General features: G+C 48.4%; 1 protein-coding gene across 14 annotated transcripts in view; it reads left to right on the top strand.

Annotated features, from left to right (window-relative positions):
• LOC100118519 (potassium voltage-gated channel subfamily KQT member 1) overlaps positions 1-18,252 on the top strand; it is a 73,646-nt gene that overhangs the window by 37,988 nt on the left and 17,406 nt on the right. For 13 of the 14 annotated variants that reach the window (XM_031923766.1, XM_031923767.1, XM_016983015.2 and 10 more), the window contains exons 5-8: positions 10,244-10,414; positions 13,988-14,122; positions 14,200-14,282; positions 16,843-17,018. In XM_031923766.1, the coding sequence (XP_031779626.1) occupies positions 10,244-10,414; positions 13,988-14,122; positions 14,200-14,282; positions 16,843-17,018 (565 nt within the window). Of the gene's footprint in view, positions 1-1,316; positions 1,955-10,243; positions 10,415-13,987; positions 14,123-14,199; positions 14,283-16,842; positions 17,019-18,252 lie in introns of those variants that run through there. The other variant, XM_031923773.2, reaches the window with a different exon arrangement.

The following is an 18,252-nucleotide window of genomic DNA, read 5'->3' as shown; positions in this document are numbered from 1 at the left end:
TAAAAGGAGTATACGCGATTTTGCGCAGTCTCCGCGGCTTCCGAGTGGGAGAGCTTTATTTTTAAAGACTGCAAGCGAAATTTGTTCTTAAACAAAACCGGCGCCTCTGCAGCAGTGCGTATGTACAGCGGTCGGGTATATAACGGAAAAGTACCCGTTAAGCTCGCTTCACCTACATATAGCGTGTATATATATATATATATACACGCAGACTCGATTAAAGCAGGCGCGACTCGAGATCAATAAATAAATATGCGTTTTCTTGATATACATAGACGCGCGCGCATCGCGGCCGGCACGCACAGCTAAAATTCCGAGCTCGAAATAATCGATGCGACGTATAAATATTTAAAAAGTTGTACGCTTTACGTTCATCGCTCGCCGCGAGCTTTTGGCGAATAAGAGGAGAGATTTTCGGCAACGAGCGCGGCGAGCTTTCGTAGGTGTACAAAAAAAAAAGAGAGAGCCGCAACGGAGAAGCGCAACGCCGGGTTCTGCGCAGCCGTGCGTATTCGCGGAGCTTTCGCGAAGCGAAGAAGAATAAGCTCGCGGGAGCGAGTACACAGCGAGAAAAATCGCGCTCTCCCCCCCCCCCAGAGCTTTAAAGCTGTTTACGCCGCTAACCAAACCAATTGCTCTCGATTTTCGCGGACGAAAATTCGCGGGTCTCTATAGAAAAAAAGCGCCGGAAAATTGCAGCCCTCTATAGATATAGTAGCTATAGAGTGCGGCTGTGCAGTATAAAGCATTTATGGACGGGCGATAGCGAGGGATAAATTAATTACCGTGTAAATCTAATGAAATTTAAATCGGATTCGGCCGCGATGAATCATTAATTCGAGATGTATAAAAATTAGGCTACCGATCGTATTCGACTCGTAACTGTCTTTTTATGGCGAGTAAAGAAAGGTTAAACGCTGCACACGTTCACACACGCGGTTATACCGGGAACGAATTAAATCCGACCTCGAATATATTTGACAACTAAGGAGTAGTAGTTCTCGCGTATGCGGTAATAGAGCGCGCGTAATAATAGAAACAATAACGCCGCTGTCGATTCCTTAAACGCTCCGCTGAAGGAATAAAAATATCGAAAAATCGTACAGAGGAGGCTCTGTGCGTACCTATGTAACCAGCCGATCGGAAAAAAGAGCCGCAGACAGTGTACACACGCGAGTGTGTGCGGTATATCTATAGAGAGTATAGAACAAGGGGAGTAGGAGGAGGTAGGAAAATTCGGCTGCACGCACTACGTCGGCGCTGCGGTGCCGAGAGGCGCTGCGCTCGCTCAGCTCCTATAGCCTCACAACGCGGGCCGACGCAGAGTCGAGCGGAGAAGCGCCAGCCGCGAGTAGAGTGTGCCGAGACGTCGCGCGCGCGCTCAGTGTGTTGCTCTCTGTGGCTTACAGGACAGAGAGAGAGAGAGAGAGAGAGAGAGAGTGATTCACGTGCTCTCGATCGACGTCATGTCGCGAACGGCCCGCCTCACAGTCGCGAGTGATTTCTGACGGAGTTGCAAGCTCCTTTCTCTCGTCTGGCTTTGTTTTCCTGGCTCGTCCTTTCCTTACCCTCGAAATAATGTGCCGAAAGGAGCGGGCTACCGAGGGCGCGCGTCGCGCGCTTCACCGAAGGGCTGAATGAAAAAGAGAGCATAAACCGGATTCAAAGCCGCGCGCGCTATCAGCCGCAAGCTCCGCTCCGCGATAAGCAGCGGGTGTTTCAAATCAGTCTCGTATCCAAAGCAGCAGCAGCAACAGCGCCGACGCCAAGGTCTCGTGCGAGAGAGAATCGTGCCACACGGCAGAAGAACGAACGGGAAAGAAAAAATGAAGGAGAGATGAGCGACGGGAGCGAAAAGCGCGGGGCCACGAGCCCGCCGCGCTGCTGCGTTTGAAAGCAAGCACCGAGGCCGGGAGTCGCGCGGACGACTCCGAATGAAGTGTTAATTACAGCGGTAGGTGGAACACAACAAAATCCGACTTTATTTCCACGAGCTGTGCGTTATTCTTCGCTTCGCCTCGCTCGCCAGCTGTGGGTATATTTCGATTTTTTTTTTTTTTTTTTGCGCGCGCGCGCGTTTTAGCTGCTATATCGGAATATCGACGTTTCGCGCGCGGGAGAATATTTGAATTTTTATGCGCGCCAGTCATGAATACAACGAGTGAGCGAGAGAAAAGAAATACTGGGGCATAAATATCGGAAATAGATGTAACGCGATGGAGTAGACGGAATATAATCAGTCGCACGGCTGTGCGTATAAAAGCGTTTAATATTCATCAGGCGCAACTTTGCAGCCGGTGATTACGGGGCATTTTCGAATTTTACACTGCACTTCACTTGATTAGCCGGGGAATAATAGCCGAGATTGATTGAGAAGTGCGTCGATGAAAATTCCAGCTGGAATACATAATCGGCGATCGTTTACGATTAATTTCCGAACGTGTGCGGAAAGTGCGTCATCTCGAGAGAAGCGTGTAATAAACGGTTATTATCGAGCGCGAGGAGTGTATGAAATTTAACGAGTTTATAAGCGAAAGAGCTCGCTCGAGTCCGAGTTAAATATAATCCAGACGCCTATACACGCACTTATAGCAGTATATCTGCATACTGTGTCCGCACGTGGTCCTCGTGAGAGCGCGTTCCCTCTCGTTAATTCCAAAATGTTCGACTCCAACGAACGCTGCATCACATTGTAGGTGTATAAGAGAACTTTGTTACAGCCTCGATACTAAAACTTTACGAGATTTGGCATGCATAATGCAAATTTTCGAAAAAGCTTCGAGCTTGCATAATTCCGCTTTATTACACGCTTCGGCAATATAGAACGCCGGCAGCTCCGACTTCTATATTTAGCTCCGTGCATGTAACGTATATATGCGGTATAATTTGAATAGAACATATTGTTCGCGCCTTTTTCGCCATGGGCAAAGTTAAAAATGGCTCCCCCGTCTAACTCGTCCCGGCCTGTATCCACTTGTATACTCCGTCTCTGCGTTTAGCCGAGCGCGCGCGTGCAGATACACGTCGCGATCACGTCTACTCGCTTTTGAGAAAAAGACAATGCCCGCGCGCGCGCGGTGTGTCTTTATCTTCCTCCTCGTCGGCTCCTCGAAATTGCGCGCCGGCGCTTCGACGTTTCGCGCATAGCTCATGTGTGCATGTATATACTGCGGTGAGAGACTCTCCTTGGAAATATGCAGTTCCGCGAGTCTAATTTGAAAAAGGAACGCGTACGTAATGCATGTTGTATTTCTTTCGTGAATAGCAAATTTTTCCAGAGTGACGCAATACTTTGGCGAATTACCCGCCGATGATTCACTCGAGCTCAAATCCGCCCGAGTAGAAGAAGCATCGGCAGAAAAAAAAATCGACCCTCGGCCCTTTCAAGACAACACATCCGCACACAGCTGACTCCCATAATGCTCTTTCGCTCGCAGAGAACGGCTCTCCTGGCGCGCGTTAATCAGACGGCTCTGCGGTATTTGCGAAATTGATTCGGCCGCAGAGAGAGAGAGAGAGAGAGAGAGAGAGAGAGAGACGAGCGCATCTACCTATACACACATGCATACACAGCGGACTAATCCAGGCTGCGGATCGGAGTAGAGCATAGAGTAGATATCGATCGATCCGCGGTTTGGCGCCGCGCGCGCGGACACGATCTTCTACTCCTTTTTTCGCGCGAGCGAGCGAGCGGCCCCCTTTTTTGCACACCTCGACCGCAGCGGGGCAGAATGCGGGACGGCAGTACAGAGGCGAATAAATTAACCTGCTGCTGCAGTAGAGGCGGAGCTTTTTTGCCGGATGGGCAGCCGCTTCGCTTCTTCGTCTTCTCGCACGCCGAATTCTATATCGGAGACGGGCAATTACGCTAGTTGTTAATTAATGGAGAATACCTATATGGATAGAACGAGGGGAAATTGAGCTACTTTTCCGGTTTTACGAATTGTTAACGACTCTCCCGGCCGAGTGTCTTGTGTGGCGTTTTATAATTAAGATTCGCTCTTGTAATTGTACCAGTTTTTCAATTAAAAGCTCGCCGTGCGCGTCGAGTTATAAACTCCTTCTTAGTTGCAGCTACACAGAGCCGAATTTCGGAAAATAAAAAGCCAGAGTAAAGCGCGAATCAATTGCGGCGCGTAGTGTCTCTAATTATCCGAGCAGCTGGCGCAGCTCACACGACGCATATCCCCCGTCGCGGACGAGCTTTATGTGCTTTCGATAAATGCCCGAGGGTATCGTTCTCCTACTGTGTTTGTCCGGTTAATTGGCGAAGCCTGTGTATTAGGGACTTTTACATGGAAAATGTATGTGAGTATACTACAGAGAGACTCGATGGTATATGGGGCATACATTAATCGGAACGCGCGGCGCGTAACGAGGCGAAATTATACAGCCTCTTAGAAAATCACGGCAATTACGGCCGGTATAAAGCACCGCGGCGGTGGTCGGCTGCACGCGTTGTATGCTCGCGCTAATTCGACGCGCTGATGCCGTTCCGCCCCCCGTTCGCGCGCATGAATCATTTAGAGTAACGACAAGTAAATAGTTTCCCCGCGGCGACGGGCTGGTCTCCCGTTTGTTTTAGTAATGACGACGACGTTCGGCGATTAAGTGAATTAATGATTCAGGCGTAATTATGATGTGGCTATATCCGTGATTCGAGGCTCGATTTTTTTTTACGCAAATAAGCAATTATTTTTCTACGACTTACGCCTGGCGAATTCTTGATAGATGAAGACGTGCGATGTACGAATGCAAGCTTTTTTAATCTACGCGCTCAGTCGGGCCTCTCCGCAGCACTAGCTCTCGAATCATGCTGAGTTGGCGAGTTTCCGACAAAAGGCCTTTATTGCACGCAAAACACAAGGTGTCTAATTCCGTATAATGTACAGTCTGAAAAACGTATTTCGTGTATTGCGACTTTCTTAATTAATCAGAGAATAATCCGAAAAAGCGAGTTAAAAGTAATTCGAAAGAAGTCGAGCATAAAAGAAGTCAAATGCGGCGACGACGGGATGACGTGAAAATGAAGAGAGAGAGAGAGAGAGAGAGAGAGAGAAGGGAAGAGAAAAAAAATAAATGAAAAAGCACGGCGGACGTTTATGACTCTTCGAAATGAACTTGTGTTCTGACGAGCGAGCGGCAATCCTCGGCTCCTTTTTCTCCTCTCGCCGCGCGCACGTGGCATTCGCGAGAGCAGAAGAAGAAGTCTCGAGGACGAGAGAGAGAGAGTTGTGGAATAGGTAAATGAACTGTTCCTCGACGGCTGCAGGCGGGGGAGGAGGAGAGTAAATTTAAAAAACTTTCTTACACAACTCGACTCTCGCGCATAAAACTTATTCCCGCCGCCGCTCCTTTCGATAAACTTCCGAGCAACTTAATAAAAATGACTCGATGCTATTATATTACTGCACTCGCGTCGTCCCCCCTTATTTCATTTGGTCCTGAAACGGGACGATCCGTAATGATTTTTCGAACAGGCTATAGTGCTTATATGTACACTCGACGATCTATTTGTCCAGGAGCTATATTATATCGGGGAGGTTGTTATTTACGAGGAAAGTTTTAAAACTGCGAGTGCGAGCTAGATAATGGACCGGCCGATTATTCTCTCGCTCTCTCTCTCTCTCTCGTGTGTGCATCGATTTATATTTTCTAATGCGATACTATACGCGTTTTTAACTCGGCGATATTTCACTGCGAGCGCGGGCGATAGTAAAATTCAGCTGTTAAACGTCAGAATTTCGCGCGCCGGATGGAATTTACCGCCGAGGCATAGTTATAAATTGTATGTTGCTCCGTTTTAGAAATAGAAACCACGTCGTGTGAAGCCGATTTCGACGTTTCCGATGCAAAATCCGATCCAGCTTCCTGAGCACTCTTGCGAGATCGTCCTAATCGACGGCTTCAAAAAATAACGTACTGACACATGCGTATTCCATTAGGCGTGCTTTACGAGTAAAAAATGATTACTTTGAATTACGCACTCGATTTTTCCATCCGAAACGAATTGATTGCTTCGCAGGGAATAAATAATATCTGTCACGCTACGAAAAAAGCATAAAGAGAATACATGTATAAAACTCGTTGTATTTCGCTCGCGATAATAAAATTCTATAATCTATGATTTTTCTATAAAACTCGCTATTCTTCCCTCGAGGCCGAATCACTGCGGCAAATCCGAACAATCATCAGTCCTATATACTCGAAAAAGCTAATCCGGCAATTTCGCGAAACCGCACGGCAAATCCATATCGCCGCACACTACTCTCTCTCTCTCTCTCTCTCTCTCTCTCTCTCTCTCTCTCTCTCTCTCTCTCTACTTGCGCAGCAGCCGCTAACAGCCCGTTAATAATGATCGTCGCGGATTTCGCGGAACGTATCGGAAATCGTGACGAGAATTCTCCTAGCTCATATCTCTCTCCCCTGCAGCACTTGCACACACACACACACACACACACACACACGTCCTCGTAGACAAATGACGCAATTCTAGAGCCGATGTATATATATATATATATAAATATATATATTTCGGGTCGGCTTGAAAATTGCACGATTGAATTGGTATTGCGCAATCGCGTTGCATACGGGACTACATCCATTTTCGGATCAACTCGCGGGGGAAATAAATTTTCGAAAAGCGACGGGGCGCTCGCGCGAGAAACAATTGAACCGGTTTATTTACGGCGTCGGATTCGACCTTGTAGGAGGAGAGACCGTTAGAATGTGTTGCGGCTACTGCGCTGTATTTCGAGAGCTGTATTTTGTGCGCAAGGTGTATACCTGGAAGATTTACCAGAGGCCGTCTCGAGGATGGAAATCGGGCCTATTGATTCATTCCAACGATTCGCGAGTGCAGTGTGGCGGTGTTGTGGACAGTCTCGCGAGATTACAGCAAGAGCCACGTCGCAAACATCGCCGGCGAGCCTATACGGCGAATAATGCAAGAATTGATCCCGAGACGGAGCCAGTGCCGGGCACTGCGGACCTCGAGAAAGAAGAGCGATCGGTTGGCAGCGAGCCACACAGCCCTTCGCGTTCCTCTTTTCACTGCGCATAGCTATATGTAACAACCACCTCCTTTCATTCTCTCTCTCTCTCTCTCTCTCTCTCTCTCTCTCTCTCTCTCTCTCACTCTCTGGAACGTTTTACTCGAGCCGCCGCCTGTATACCTTGGCTCGTCTCGGCTCATCGCGGTCCCGGGGGCTATAAATAAGTAGGCGTACACACCCACGCTCTTCTCTTCGCTTCTCCTTACACGTTCTCCCTCCTCGTACGCACGTTGAATTTCGAATTCGCGCGATTTGCCAGGTGTGCGCGCTCCTTTTTGCCACCGCGGAGGCTTATCGGATTATTTCCCGCAGCCCTCGCGCCTCAGCTGCGCCTTTATTTCATCTTCCGAACGGATTGATCGGAGTTTAAAGAGCGCGCGTGTGGGATGAAAAAAGAAAAAAAAAAGAGGGGCGGAATTTCCATTATATAGCCTTTAATCACGGGTAAAGAGGCTGCGGGGGGTGGTGAACATTTTCGGAAGCCCGAGAGCTACTATCGCGCGCCTAGTTTTTTCCCCGCAGTGACTCGCGCGCGCCGGGGGTTGACGACCTCTTTAGAAAGGAATTCAAAATTATGTCTAGCGGCCGTAGAAACTTTAAGGCTCTTTTCATTTTCTCCCGGCGCTCTTTACTCTCTCTCTCTCTCTCTCTCTCTCTCTCTCTCTCTCTCTCTCTCTCTCTCGCTCTCTCGCTCTCTCTTTATCTTACTCCCCCTGATTACGCGCGTTATGAACGAGGAATGAAAAGCTCCGCGACTATGGAGGGAAAAAAACGGAGATATCGTTCCTGCCGTGCATTGTCGTTATTATAAACGAGTCCGCGACGTATCGGAATATTGCGTCCCATTATCGATGCGCGAAAGTTCGGCCCCGCGACCGCTTTACGCTGCCAAAGTTTGTCCGTTTAATTAAATTCGGTGTCATATAGCGATAATGTTTTACCCCGACTCGATATACCGCGCGCGCGCGCGCGCGACTACAACTGCATCGAACTGATTCGAGAAGCGAAAACAGAGCTGTGTTTCTCGAAAAAATACACCCGCTATTCCAGCCGGCCCTGTACACACCGCTGTCTCAACTTCTTTTTTCCACGTACAACAGCCGAGAGCTGAAAGTAGGCTAAACGCACGGGAGGCAGCGTAGCCGGAAAAACCCGATAAAAAAAGGAACAGCCGCTCGTGTGTCCACACCAAACACGAAAGCTTCTCCGAAGCGCAATTAAACGAGAGGGGGGTTACGGTTAATGACATTAAAAATAATCGCGTTCGATATAATTTGTTGTCTCAACGCGGAGACGCGTATAAACGTAAGAGCGTCGTTACATGCACATGATGCCGCGAAAAGGAAGGGCCGAAAATAGAAGTGTCCGAGGTTATATTTAGCCCGGCGGAGAACGATGACGAGTATGTGTCATTGACTGGCGATATAGGAAGTCGAGCCTCTAATTTGTTTCTACAGTGACTCGGAGCCATTGGACGTTCGCTAATTATACGCCACGACGCGAGGCGGTGAAATGAGTTTCTTTTTTCTCCTTCTTTCTCTCGTTCTCGCCCATCGCGTGAAACGGAAGCTACAGGGGGTGGCCGCCGCCGCCGCCGCCGCCGCCTCCGCGTGAGAGTGACGTTGAAACGTAGGTATTTTCGTAATTCAATAGTTTTTTTCTCTCGAGCCCACTAAAGATAGATCGTTCGAGGTCGTAGGTATGAATTGTTTTACACGCATACGCGAAATGTTTACCGACGAGAGAACGAGATCAGCGAGACACGATTGTCCAGCGAAATAATCGCAGGCGCGCATATTACGGGATAATATTGTTCTAGGTCAGCGTTACATTATCTCCGCGTCAACACGCCAGCGCAGGTGTTATTCTTCCGCTCGTTGTACCTTCCAGCCGTGGAAAAAAAAAATGTACACATTAACGGCGATTCGCTGCATACATGCATTCATGAAAGCGAACGAGGTAATTAGCACGGCGATCCGCTAATGTCAAGCGTGTGTATAGAGCAGGAGCGGAAACAGTTGATTAGAAAAATAAAAGCACAGAAATGACACCCTCGTCGTATTTTTTTCTCAACGGCCTGAACTTGACTGCATCAATAACATACGGCACTGCTGTATACGTGTGCAGCGTCTGCTCGGACGAACGACTCGCAGCCGAGTTCCTCTAAACGCTCCATCGAGCGAACTGCTGCGTCTTGTTTACGCCCCCGGTAATTTGGCTTTTCCAACTGCCCCGTGTGTATACAGCCTTTTAGAGCAGCTCTTACGTCATGTTCCGAGAGGGCTGCTTGCGAGCTTTTCGGTTTTAGAGTCTCGATGCTGTTTGCCAGCAATTTCGAGCGGATCGTTTTCTCTCTCTCTCTCTCTTCGGATCTAATAAAAATCCCGTTTGATGAATTCCCTACTATTCACAAACACATATACCTACATGTATAAACGCGCACCGCAACACACACGCAGTGACCATAGCGCCGAGAGTATAATCGTTATAAGGCGCAAAATGAGATTCCGCAACTTTTAACGACGAGAGACCGCAGCTCGGCCCGTAACTTTTATCGCCGCGTTTTTGGCCCCGGAGAGAGAGAGAGAGCATATACCGCTTCCTTGTCCGCGCGTATAATTTTCCTTTCGCCCGGGAAAATTAAACGCCGATGAGCTGAGGGCGGGAAGCTTATATTTTTATTACGAGGTGAGCTCGATAAAATATGTGTTTCGTGGCGGGAATTCTTGCTTTTTAGCGTTATATACGCTTCGAAAAAATTGTCCTCGTCCGGCGGTGGTAAAAAAAAAGTTTCTTAATTAAAGCTGCCGCGAGCTATTAAAAGCCAAGAGTTTGGGCAAATTGAAAAATGTCGGCTCTCCTGGGTCTCCAGCTGGCGATCGGTCAGTCTGACCTGATCATGTTTTTCTTCTCTACACACGGGGAAAATGAATTTCGAACGCTGCCGTGAGAAATGTTAATTCCAGAACGCGCGCGGCCTGGATATCAGCGCATCGGTCGGAGGTAATAATGGAAACCATCGCGCGGTGTACACCGTGCAGCGTGACAAATAAGAAAAGCACGCTCGAGTGAGATGTTACGCGCGATGAAAAATTAGCTCGAACAACGAGGAGCTCATCACGCACACATGCCACATTGTTGTTTTATAATAATAGCTCCATATTATTGTGTCGTTGTACATGTTGCAGGAGCGGCGGCGTAGGTGGACGTCTGGCAGCCCCGCGGATGTCACTGCTGGGACGCCCGGTGAACTATCGGGCGACTCGTCGCGATGCCCGCTACCGGCGACTCCAAGCCCGCGTCTACAATTTCCTCGAGCGGCCCCGCGGCGTTTATGCCGTCACGTACCACATGATCGTGTGAGTATGATATATAATACATGTATGCAAGATAGGCATATATTATATACGCACCGGAGAGAGACCTATGCATATATATACAGTGGGCTGCGTTGGATCCGTATATTAATTAACCCCCTTTGTTCGAGCGCGCGACTATAATCCTTCCCCCGGCGCTGTATATATACAGCCAACGGCTCTGGGACGCGAGCTGCTTCCTGTATACACCGTGTCCGATGTCTAGTCGTTCCCCTGGTATTGTTGTGTTATGCTTTTCTTTTTCTCCTTTGCGGCTCTTATTCTCGTCCTTCTTTCTCGTGCAGCGCAGCTATATAGATGTACAATCGGGTAAAAGCACAGCAGCGTCTGTATCGGAAAACGTCCGATAGTTTGTCGCGAGTTCGCGCGAGAGATTCGCCCGCGCTGTCGAAGGTTTTTCAATTTATTAGAAAGTTTAGCTGAAGAGCGATTTTTCGATTAGTACGACATTTTAATGGCGATGTTGAATCGATCAAGTTTTATTGTACTAAACGACTGTCAGTTATAGTGTAATCAGTATACGAGGCGCGACACCGAGCATGACAGTAACGCACCCAAGTGACGCGACGGAATATAATCACATCGAAATTTAACGACGAAACGTCGATTTATCGGATCGCAAACTGTTCGCGCTGATATCAATTCAATTGAAGCTCCCATCAAACACGGCGTGGATTATTCGGCCTTTTAATTATAGGCGCGCGTGGAATTGCGAAAATCTTCCCGGGAACTCTCCTGTGACGACTTTGCTCGTTCTCGCGAGAGGCCCCTTGACAACTTTAATAACACCCGAAAAATGCGACCGGCGCGCGTTTTACGATTAATAGAATAATACTTCAAGAGCCATCAACTTCTCGCAGCGATGGAATATAGCCTCCTCGTATTTTTATCAAATTTCTATTTTCGAGAGGTAGCTCGAACGATCAGAAAATAAAGTATACTATATGTGTAATGGGTAGGATACAATGCATGAGAGATTGGCATTTAGATAGAGGATATCAGATTTTCATAATGGGAAGCGCAGTGGTACACTGTTCCCTATTATGTTCGTCGAGACGGCGCTTAAAATGACTTAGCGCGCGCGAGGCATATTGCTTTATCGGTACTATGTACGGGCGTGAAATATTACGCGTCAGTATCTTGCGAGAATCGGCGTCTATTAATAATTCCCGAACAGATAAACCCATTAAAAGGTCAACTCGAATTAAACTCATTTGCAACGGATTTCACTGGCAAACATCAAACGTCGTGTTTCGTGAGAGATCAACATCGATACACGAGCGAATTCGTTCTTTGATGAAAATTCCTCCTTTCGCGATAAAAACTCCCTTCGTTAAGTAAATTCTCCTCCGGGCAGATACAGTGCGTGGAAGTTATTGCGCCAACTTTTTCTTCCTCCTCCTTATTCCAGCGGCTCTCGTGTGCTTTATCCGAAATTGTGCGAGCGGCGAACTTTTTCCAAAACTTTCGACGTAATATCGCCCCCCCGCGCTCGCGCTATGATGATCTCACACGGTATTAATTTAATTTTCGCGCGTGAAATTTACTTTTATCGGCCGAGATCTTGACCCGCACTGCGCGCTGAGCTTTTAATTTTTAGAGAGCTGGAATAAAGTGTTCAAACCAAACGAATTATTGACGGATATTACGAGAAAAATTCTGACGACTCTGAGGAACCGATACCGCGCGTAGTTTTCTGGAACGTAACGATGACAATGGTACTCCCAGCCGAAGAATAAGAGTAGAGAGCGAAACAGCGGATCTTCTTTGATGTCGATTTCGTTATATTCTCCCGGTACAATACGGTACATGCGCCGTCGTCGTCTCATATCGTTTGTACGGACCACTTGTTTTCATTTTCCGAATCGCTTTGACCGAGCACCTATATATATATATATATATATATATATATATATATATATATATATATATATATATATATATATATATATATATATATATATACATCTGTATCCTCTCGTATACGGGCGCGAGGCTCGCAGCCAACGAAAAGCTGTATAGGCGGCATTTTCAAGGGGATTTATCTTTGCGCCTGGTGAAGATGTATAAAGCTCGCTTATATAGTGCAGCAGTGGCTGTATAGGGGAGAAAATTTCGTTTGAATCGCGAGCGGAGCAGCTCATCGAGTTGATTGTTCAAAATTCGCGCGGCGGCGGTATTCAAGAGAAATTCGGCCAAGAATTAAGTTGGATTTCAGGTACGACTGCGTCCTGTTTATGAAGTATATCCGTTTGCCTGGAGAATCGTACATTGACATTTTTCCTAGCCGACGACACCGTCGCGCGGCTCCCTGACGAATACACCTCCAAGTATACAATATAAATATTAGCCCACAGCGCTGAGCCCACCAATAACTTATGAGCCTCGCTTTCTCTCTCTCTCTCTCTCTCTCTCTCCCTAAAAAAGAAGCTCTAAACGCGCTGCACCTACACCGGCCCGAGAGAATCAATTTATCGCAAGCACACAGAAACACGCGCGATAAATCTCCGCCGCCCGCATAGTATACGGTATATTATATAGCACCATACACACTCGATATATCTCAGGCGAGCGGCAACTTCTCGAGTGGCATAAACTTAAAGGCCCGGTCACGTATATTAGTTCATCATAAGTCGGCGAAAGAGGGGGGACACGACGACACGCGCGCGCGCGCGCGTAATCGAGCCGGAAGCTCTCTCTCTCTCTGTCTCTCTCCAGCTCTTATATATATAGTATGATGAATTATGTCGATCGTTTTGATCCGCGAGGGCCATTCATTCTCGAATCGTCGCCGCCCCCTTCTCTCGTGCTAACTCCCTCTATATAATATCTCGAGCGAGTGAGACAGAGATATCGTCGTTATCGAGCTTTTCTAACTTTTGCGCGCGCGCCGGCGCGGCGATCAAAGCGTTCTCGTTATTTAGGTTGAAGAAGCGAGGCGCAGAGGGGGGGGGGCAAAGAGATTTGTTAACGAAAGTTCGTTTACGTAACGCGCTTAATGATCGTTGCGTGATGTGCTGCTTGCAGTCGAGATTTATGCCGGCTGTAACGAAAAGTTCCTTTCCCCCCCCCCTTTCTATCTCTTTCCGCTTTCCGGTTGCATTATCCGACTAATTTCATCCGGGCGTGTGTACCGTTGAGATTCGACGGGGGATCGTTAAAAAAGCGCGGAGGAGAAGCAACCGGTCGAGCATAAAGATCTAATTGAAAGTGGAAGCTATCCCTCTCTCTATATATCTCACTCCCCGCGAGAGAGCTTGATCCGCTAACGGTTCCGGCGCTAATGGCCGCAGTAAACTTGGGCATCGACGCGCATTGTGCTCTCCCTCTGTGTGACGCGGATCGCTGATCGAAACGAATGCCTATCCTATAAAAGCCGTAGGCGAGAGAGAGAGAGAGAGAGAGAGAGAGAGTGCTTTGACGTCTGGATGACAATTAACCCCTTTGGTAATTTAATCACGGCGGAACGATCGGAATAGGATGAATTATACTCGAGAGATGTGATTGCTGCTGTACGAATCGCAGTTGGAAAATATCGACGGATTTCTGTTTCAGATTTTGTATGGTCTTTATGTGCCTGGTCCTCTCGGTGTTCAGTACGATAGACGAGTACGAGAAAGAAGCTGGAGTTCTCCTTTTTTACATGGAAATGGTCGTAGTAGTCTGGTTCACCGCTGAGTTCTTTTTTAGGTAAGCCGACGATAAGCAGGTGTATCGCTTCTCTTAAAACTTTAAGCTTATCTAACGAGTTCTCCCCCTATCGGCAGGTTATGGTCGTCAGGATGTCGCTCGAGGTATCAAACAGCCATCGGTCGGCTGAAGTTCCTTCGGCGGCCGTTCTGCATCATCGGTAAGTCTTTTTCGATCGTAATATCCTCTATGTGTGCTATATAATTTTCTCCCCTTTGCAATCCACACCTTGGCACGCGCATGAATATGCATTGCACGAAATTTATTGAAATTTATACGATAACCGTTCAATTACTCAAACAAACTCGCCGCGAGTTAGCCGAAAAGCTAGCCAAACAGTCTCTAGAGCTGATGAAAAAAAGGGAAAAAATCTCCCAAGTCTCGGAGTCGGGGGGGGGGGGGGGCTTTCCCGGCTAATTTCGCGAAATAGAACGGAGAGCGCCCCCTGAAAAAGTACACAGAAGAGAATAGAAATTGAAAAATCCAACGAAATGACGCGCGAGCGCGCTAATTAGCCGTAGGGTCCAGTAGTCGCGCGTGTTACACGTCCGTAAAAGAATGGCAAAATTTAATTGCGAGATTCTCGAGGCCGACGGCCAGAGACAGTGGGAGACTGAAGCCGCTAATTAGACGGCGCTGAAGCGCCTTTTCCACTCTCCCTCTCTCTCTCTCTCTCTCTCTCTCTCTCTAGCTCCTCGCGCGCGCAATCAAGCCGGTACTGCCGCTGCTATACACACTATGTGCGGAGCTGCGTTATCTACGACCCAGTTCCGCACAGTGTCTGTGTGCAGCTCGCTACGTAGCGTTCAATGAGGGCCCGATTCACTTTCCGCACATTTGAATGCTGCCGGGGATTAGTGCGAAGGAATTGCCGGGCTTTGGGACGATGAGATGGTCGGGAGGGGGATTTTCCGGGGATTGTTGTCCTTCGATATTATGCTCTCTCTCTTCTTTCTGCCGTGCTCTGGCAGTTTCCCCCCTGATGGGGGATTCGGCTCTCGGCGTTCTTATTAAATCGTTCGTTTCGTATAATGTCGAAGAGTGCAGGGAAAAAGGAGGGAAAAGATTATCGCATCGCAGTTTTTAATTCATTCAATTACACAGAGAGAGAGAGAGAGAGAGAGAGAGAGAGAGAGAGAGCTGCGAAAGAGATAAGCCGGAAAAGTTGTCGTCCGCCGCAACTAAGTAAGCGGGTGAAATAAGCGGGTCGCAATTTTCACAGCTAAATTAACATAACCCCTATGTCTCCGTCTCCGCGCGCCAGCTTCTTCTCTCTCGCGAGATAGCGAACGACGTACACACAGCAGTGTGAGAGAATAATCCTAGAGAGCGGGAAAAATGAGGGCCGCGCGCGCGCCTCACGCAGCAGTGGTCTTTGGGGCGCGAAAATTGGACCCAGGCTACACCTCCCCCTGGAAGGTTGCCCCCCCCCTCCCTCCCCTCTCCGGCGCACTCTTTGTCCCTCTCGCAATTAGGCCGAGCCTCGCTCATGCGATAACGAACTAATTAATGACGCGACATCAAAGTAACGCTATTACGCTGCTCCTCGAGCAGCTTGACTCCTCGGCACTGGAGTACTACTAGCGCTGTCGGTGTAGCCAGAGGCGTCCGTCTCTCGCTCGTGTAATCCGAACGTGTGGATACATGCATGGGAATCGCGCGTATAAAAAACTCGAGCATCATCGGGGAGAGAGAGAGAGAGAGAGAGAGAGACAAAGGGGCTGCTTTCGCTTTCCGCTCGTACGACCGCGCGATCGGCTGCTCCTTGTCTCGTTAGCGTCGCCGCACGCACTGGGATTCTCGATGAGACGAGAGGGGGGAGGTGGGAGATTTTTCCCCTGTGGATTTCTTCTTTTTTTTGCAAGTCGTCGAGTAGACGAAGGGTACGTTTGGTCAGACGCATCGACTAGTGAAGCTTTCGATGGCAAATCATATCGGCCAAACGGTCGCTCGAGGGGGGGCACAGGGTGAAGGAACTCGAGTGTACACCGTACTCGGGGGGGGGGGGGGGGCGAAAGAGAGACGAGCCTCCGATACGACGTGGTCCCTTTTATTTCCACGGAATTTCCGACGGCAAATCGAGAGGTGACGCAGCGAGAGATAACGAGAGGCGGAGTGAAAGATGTCGCCGCGTATAACCCTTCTCGCCAGTGAATCAATTTCAGAGAGTCGGAGCGAGCACTTACTTTCCGATTATTGGAGTAAAACAGCGGAGAGAAAGCTTTTAGATACACGAATTTTTATAATCCGTCACTCGGAGAGCCGTAGAATAGTAGAGAGTATAAATTCTAAATTATACCAAGGAACTTTGATCACACTTGCTCGGCCGCGCCTAGCGACGAAGTTACATCCATAAATTTAATTAATCCTGACATTTTTTTTCCACCCTCCTCCCAACAATATACTATATTATACCTCTCTCAGCCGCGGGGCGGCGCGAAAGTTTAGCGAAAAAGTTCACGACGTTAATGGGGAGCGTCAGTTTAACGAGATTACGCACGTCTATTAGAACAATAATGTCTGCGAATTACGCTACTTAGAAGCACTTGAAGAAAAAACTTGATCCGCTTATATATTTTCGGCGTTATAAATTCAATATATCACAGCAGCAGCAGCAGCAGCAGCTTCGCATGCACGGCTTGCGCAACAGATGAATAATATCTGTATAATAACCATATATGTAAAAACTCGAGGTTAAATATCGTCGTTTCTGCTTTCAGATGTGATAACGATAATCGCGAGCGTGGTCGTGCTCGCGATGCGGAGCAGCGGCCAGGTGTTCGCGGCGAGCGCCCTCCGGGGTCTCCGATTCTTCCAGATCCTCCGGATGGTGCGGATGGACCGCCGCGGCGGCACGTGGAAGCTCCTGGGCAGCGTCGTATACGCTCATCGACAAGTAAGTGCGCTGCATAGCACCAAGTGAGAAGTATTTACCGAATTACAATGTGAATCGGAGAACTATTCCATTTGGACTTGCTGAGCGCAGATTCGCCCGAATAACTCGGTGGAGTTATTCCGGTCGCGCGAGGAGAAATCCCGAAGACCTTTATTCATTAAAATGCTCTTCCTCGGGGTTCTCGCTGTATAATGGATAGCTCGTCTTTTTTCTTTTCATCGAGATTCGACCTCCACACCTGCGACTCGTATAATGATTAATACAGCTCGCGATGCGTCGCTTATACGAATAAATTAGCCGAGAGCTTCTATAAAAAGCTCGAGGCTCTTCTATGTCGGGCAATCGGAGAGAGGAAAACAGCGGACTTTACGAGGGCGACGGAAATCTTTATGAAGCGCCTTCTTTTTTCCTCTCGGATCGCCGAAAGAAGCGGAGAAAAAAAAATGGAGGATCTTTGACCCCGTCACCGGGGTATATCGATTAGATCCGCCGCGGACTGAGCGGAAAAGACGTCCGGATGGAAAGGAACCCGCGCGGATAATGAGTTGCGTGAGGGAGAAGAGAAAGGGGGAGTCGATATCGGGGATGGAGAAAAAAAAAAACGGGGCGGAAGAAAAAATTCATCGGCGTCATTAGCCTGACGAACGCTGTCAGTTTCAGTCGCATGCGTGAGGTCAGACGCGATAACGCCCGCTCCGAGTTTACAGCTATAAGCGCGCGTGTGTGTGTGTGTCTATTTTTTGTGGACACACACGAGCTCTCTCGATTTTCTCTCCTCCGAGCGACGATTTACGCTCCGCGGAGGAACGTGTCGACTACCAATAAAGCCGCGATAATTATATGAATTCGGGTCAGAGCAGTCTATACGAGTCGAAACGTGTATAGACACTACAAACACACACACAGTGCCTATCGTCAATCACGCAGAGGGTGGCCCTCGTTAAAGGTGAAATCGCAGTCGTCGTGTACGGGGCCTCCTGAAAAATAATTACGCGGGTAATGAAAATTCACGTGGATCGGGTGTATAGAGTCTGAAAGCCGCTCGATCGGTAATAACAATAGTCCTCGACGACGACGAGCGATAAATCCTGCAGTCGAATCTCTGCACCGCTGTTGTCTCGTTCGAACGCCGCTTTATCGGTTCGTCGATACTAGCTGCCGCGGCGCGCGTGTGTTGGAGCAGAGAAAAAAAAACGAATAAACGCTCGTAGCGCGGGCTCTTTATACTTACCCG

Source organism: Nasonia vitripennis, chromosome 2, assembly GCF_009193385.2.
Source record: "Nasonia vitripennis strain AsymCx chromosome 2, Nvit_psr_1.1, whole genome shotgun sequence".
Classification (NCBI taxonomy): Eukaryota; Metazoa; Arthropoda; class Insecta; order Hymenoptera; family Pteromalidae; genus Nasonia; species Nasonia vitripennis.
Note: the sequence above shows the minus strand (reverse complement) of the source record. Positions and strands in the feature narration are given on the sequence as shown.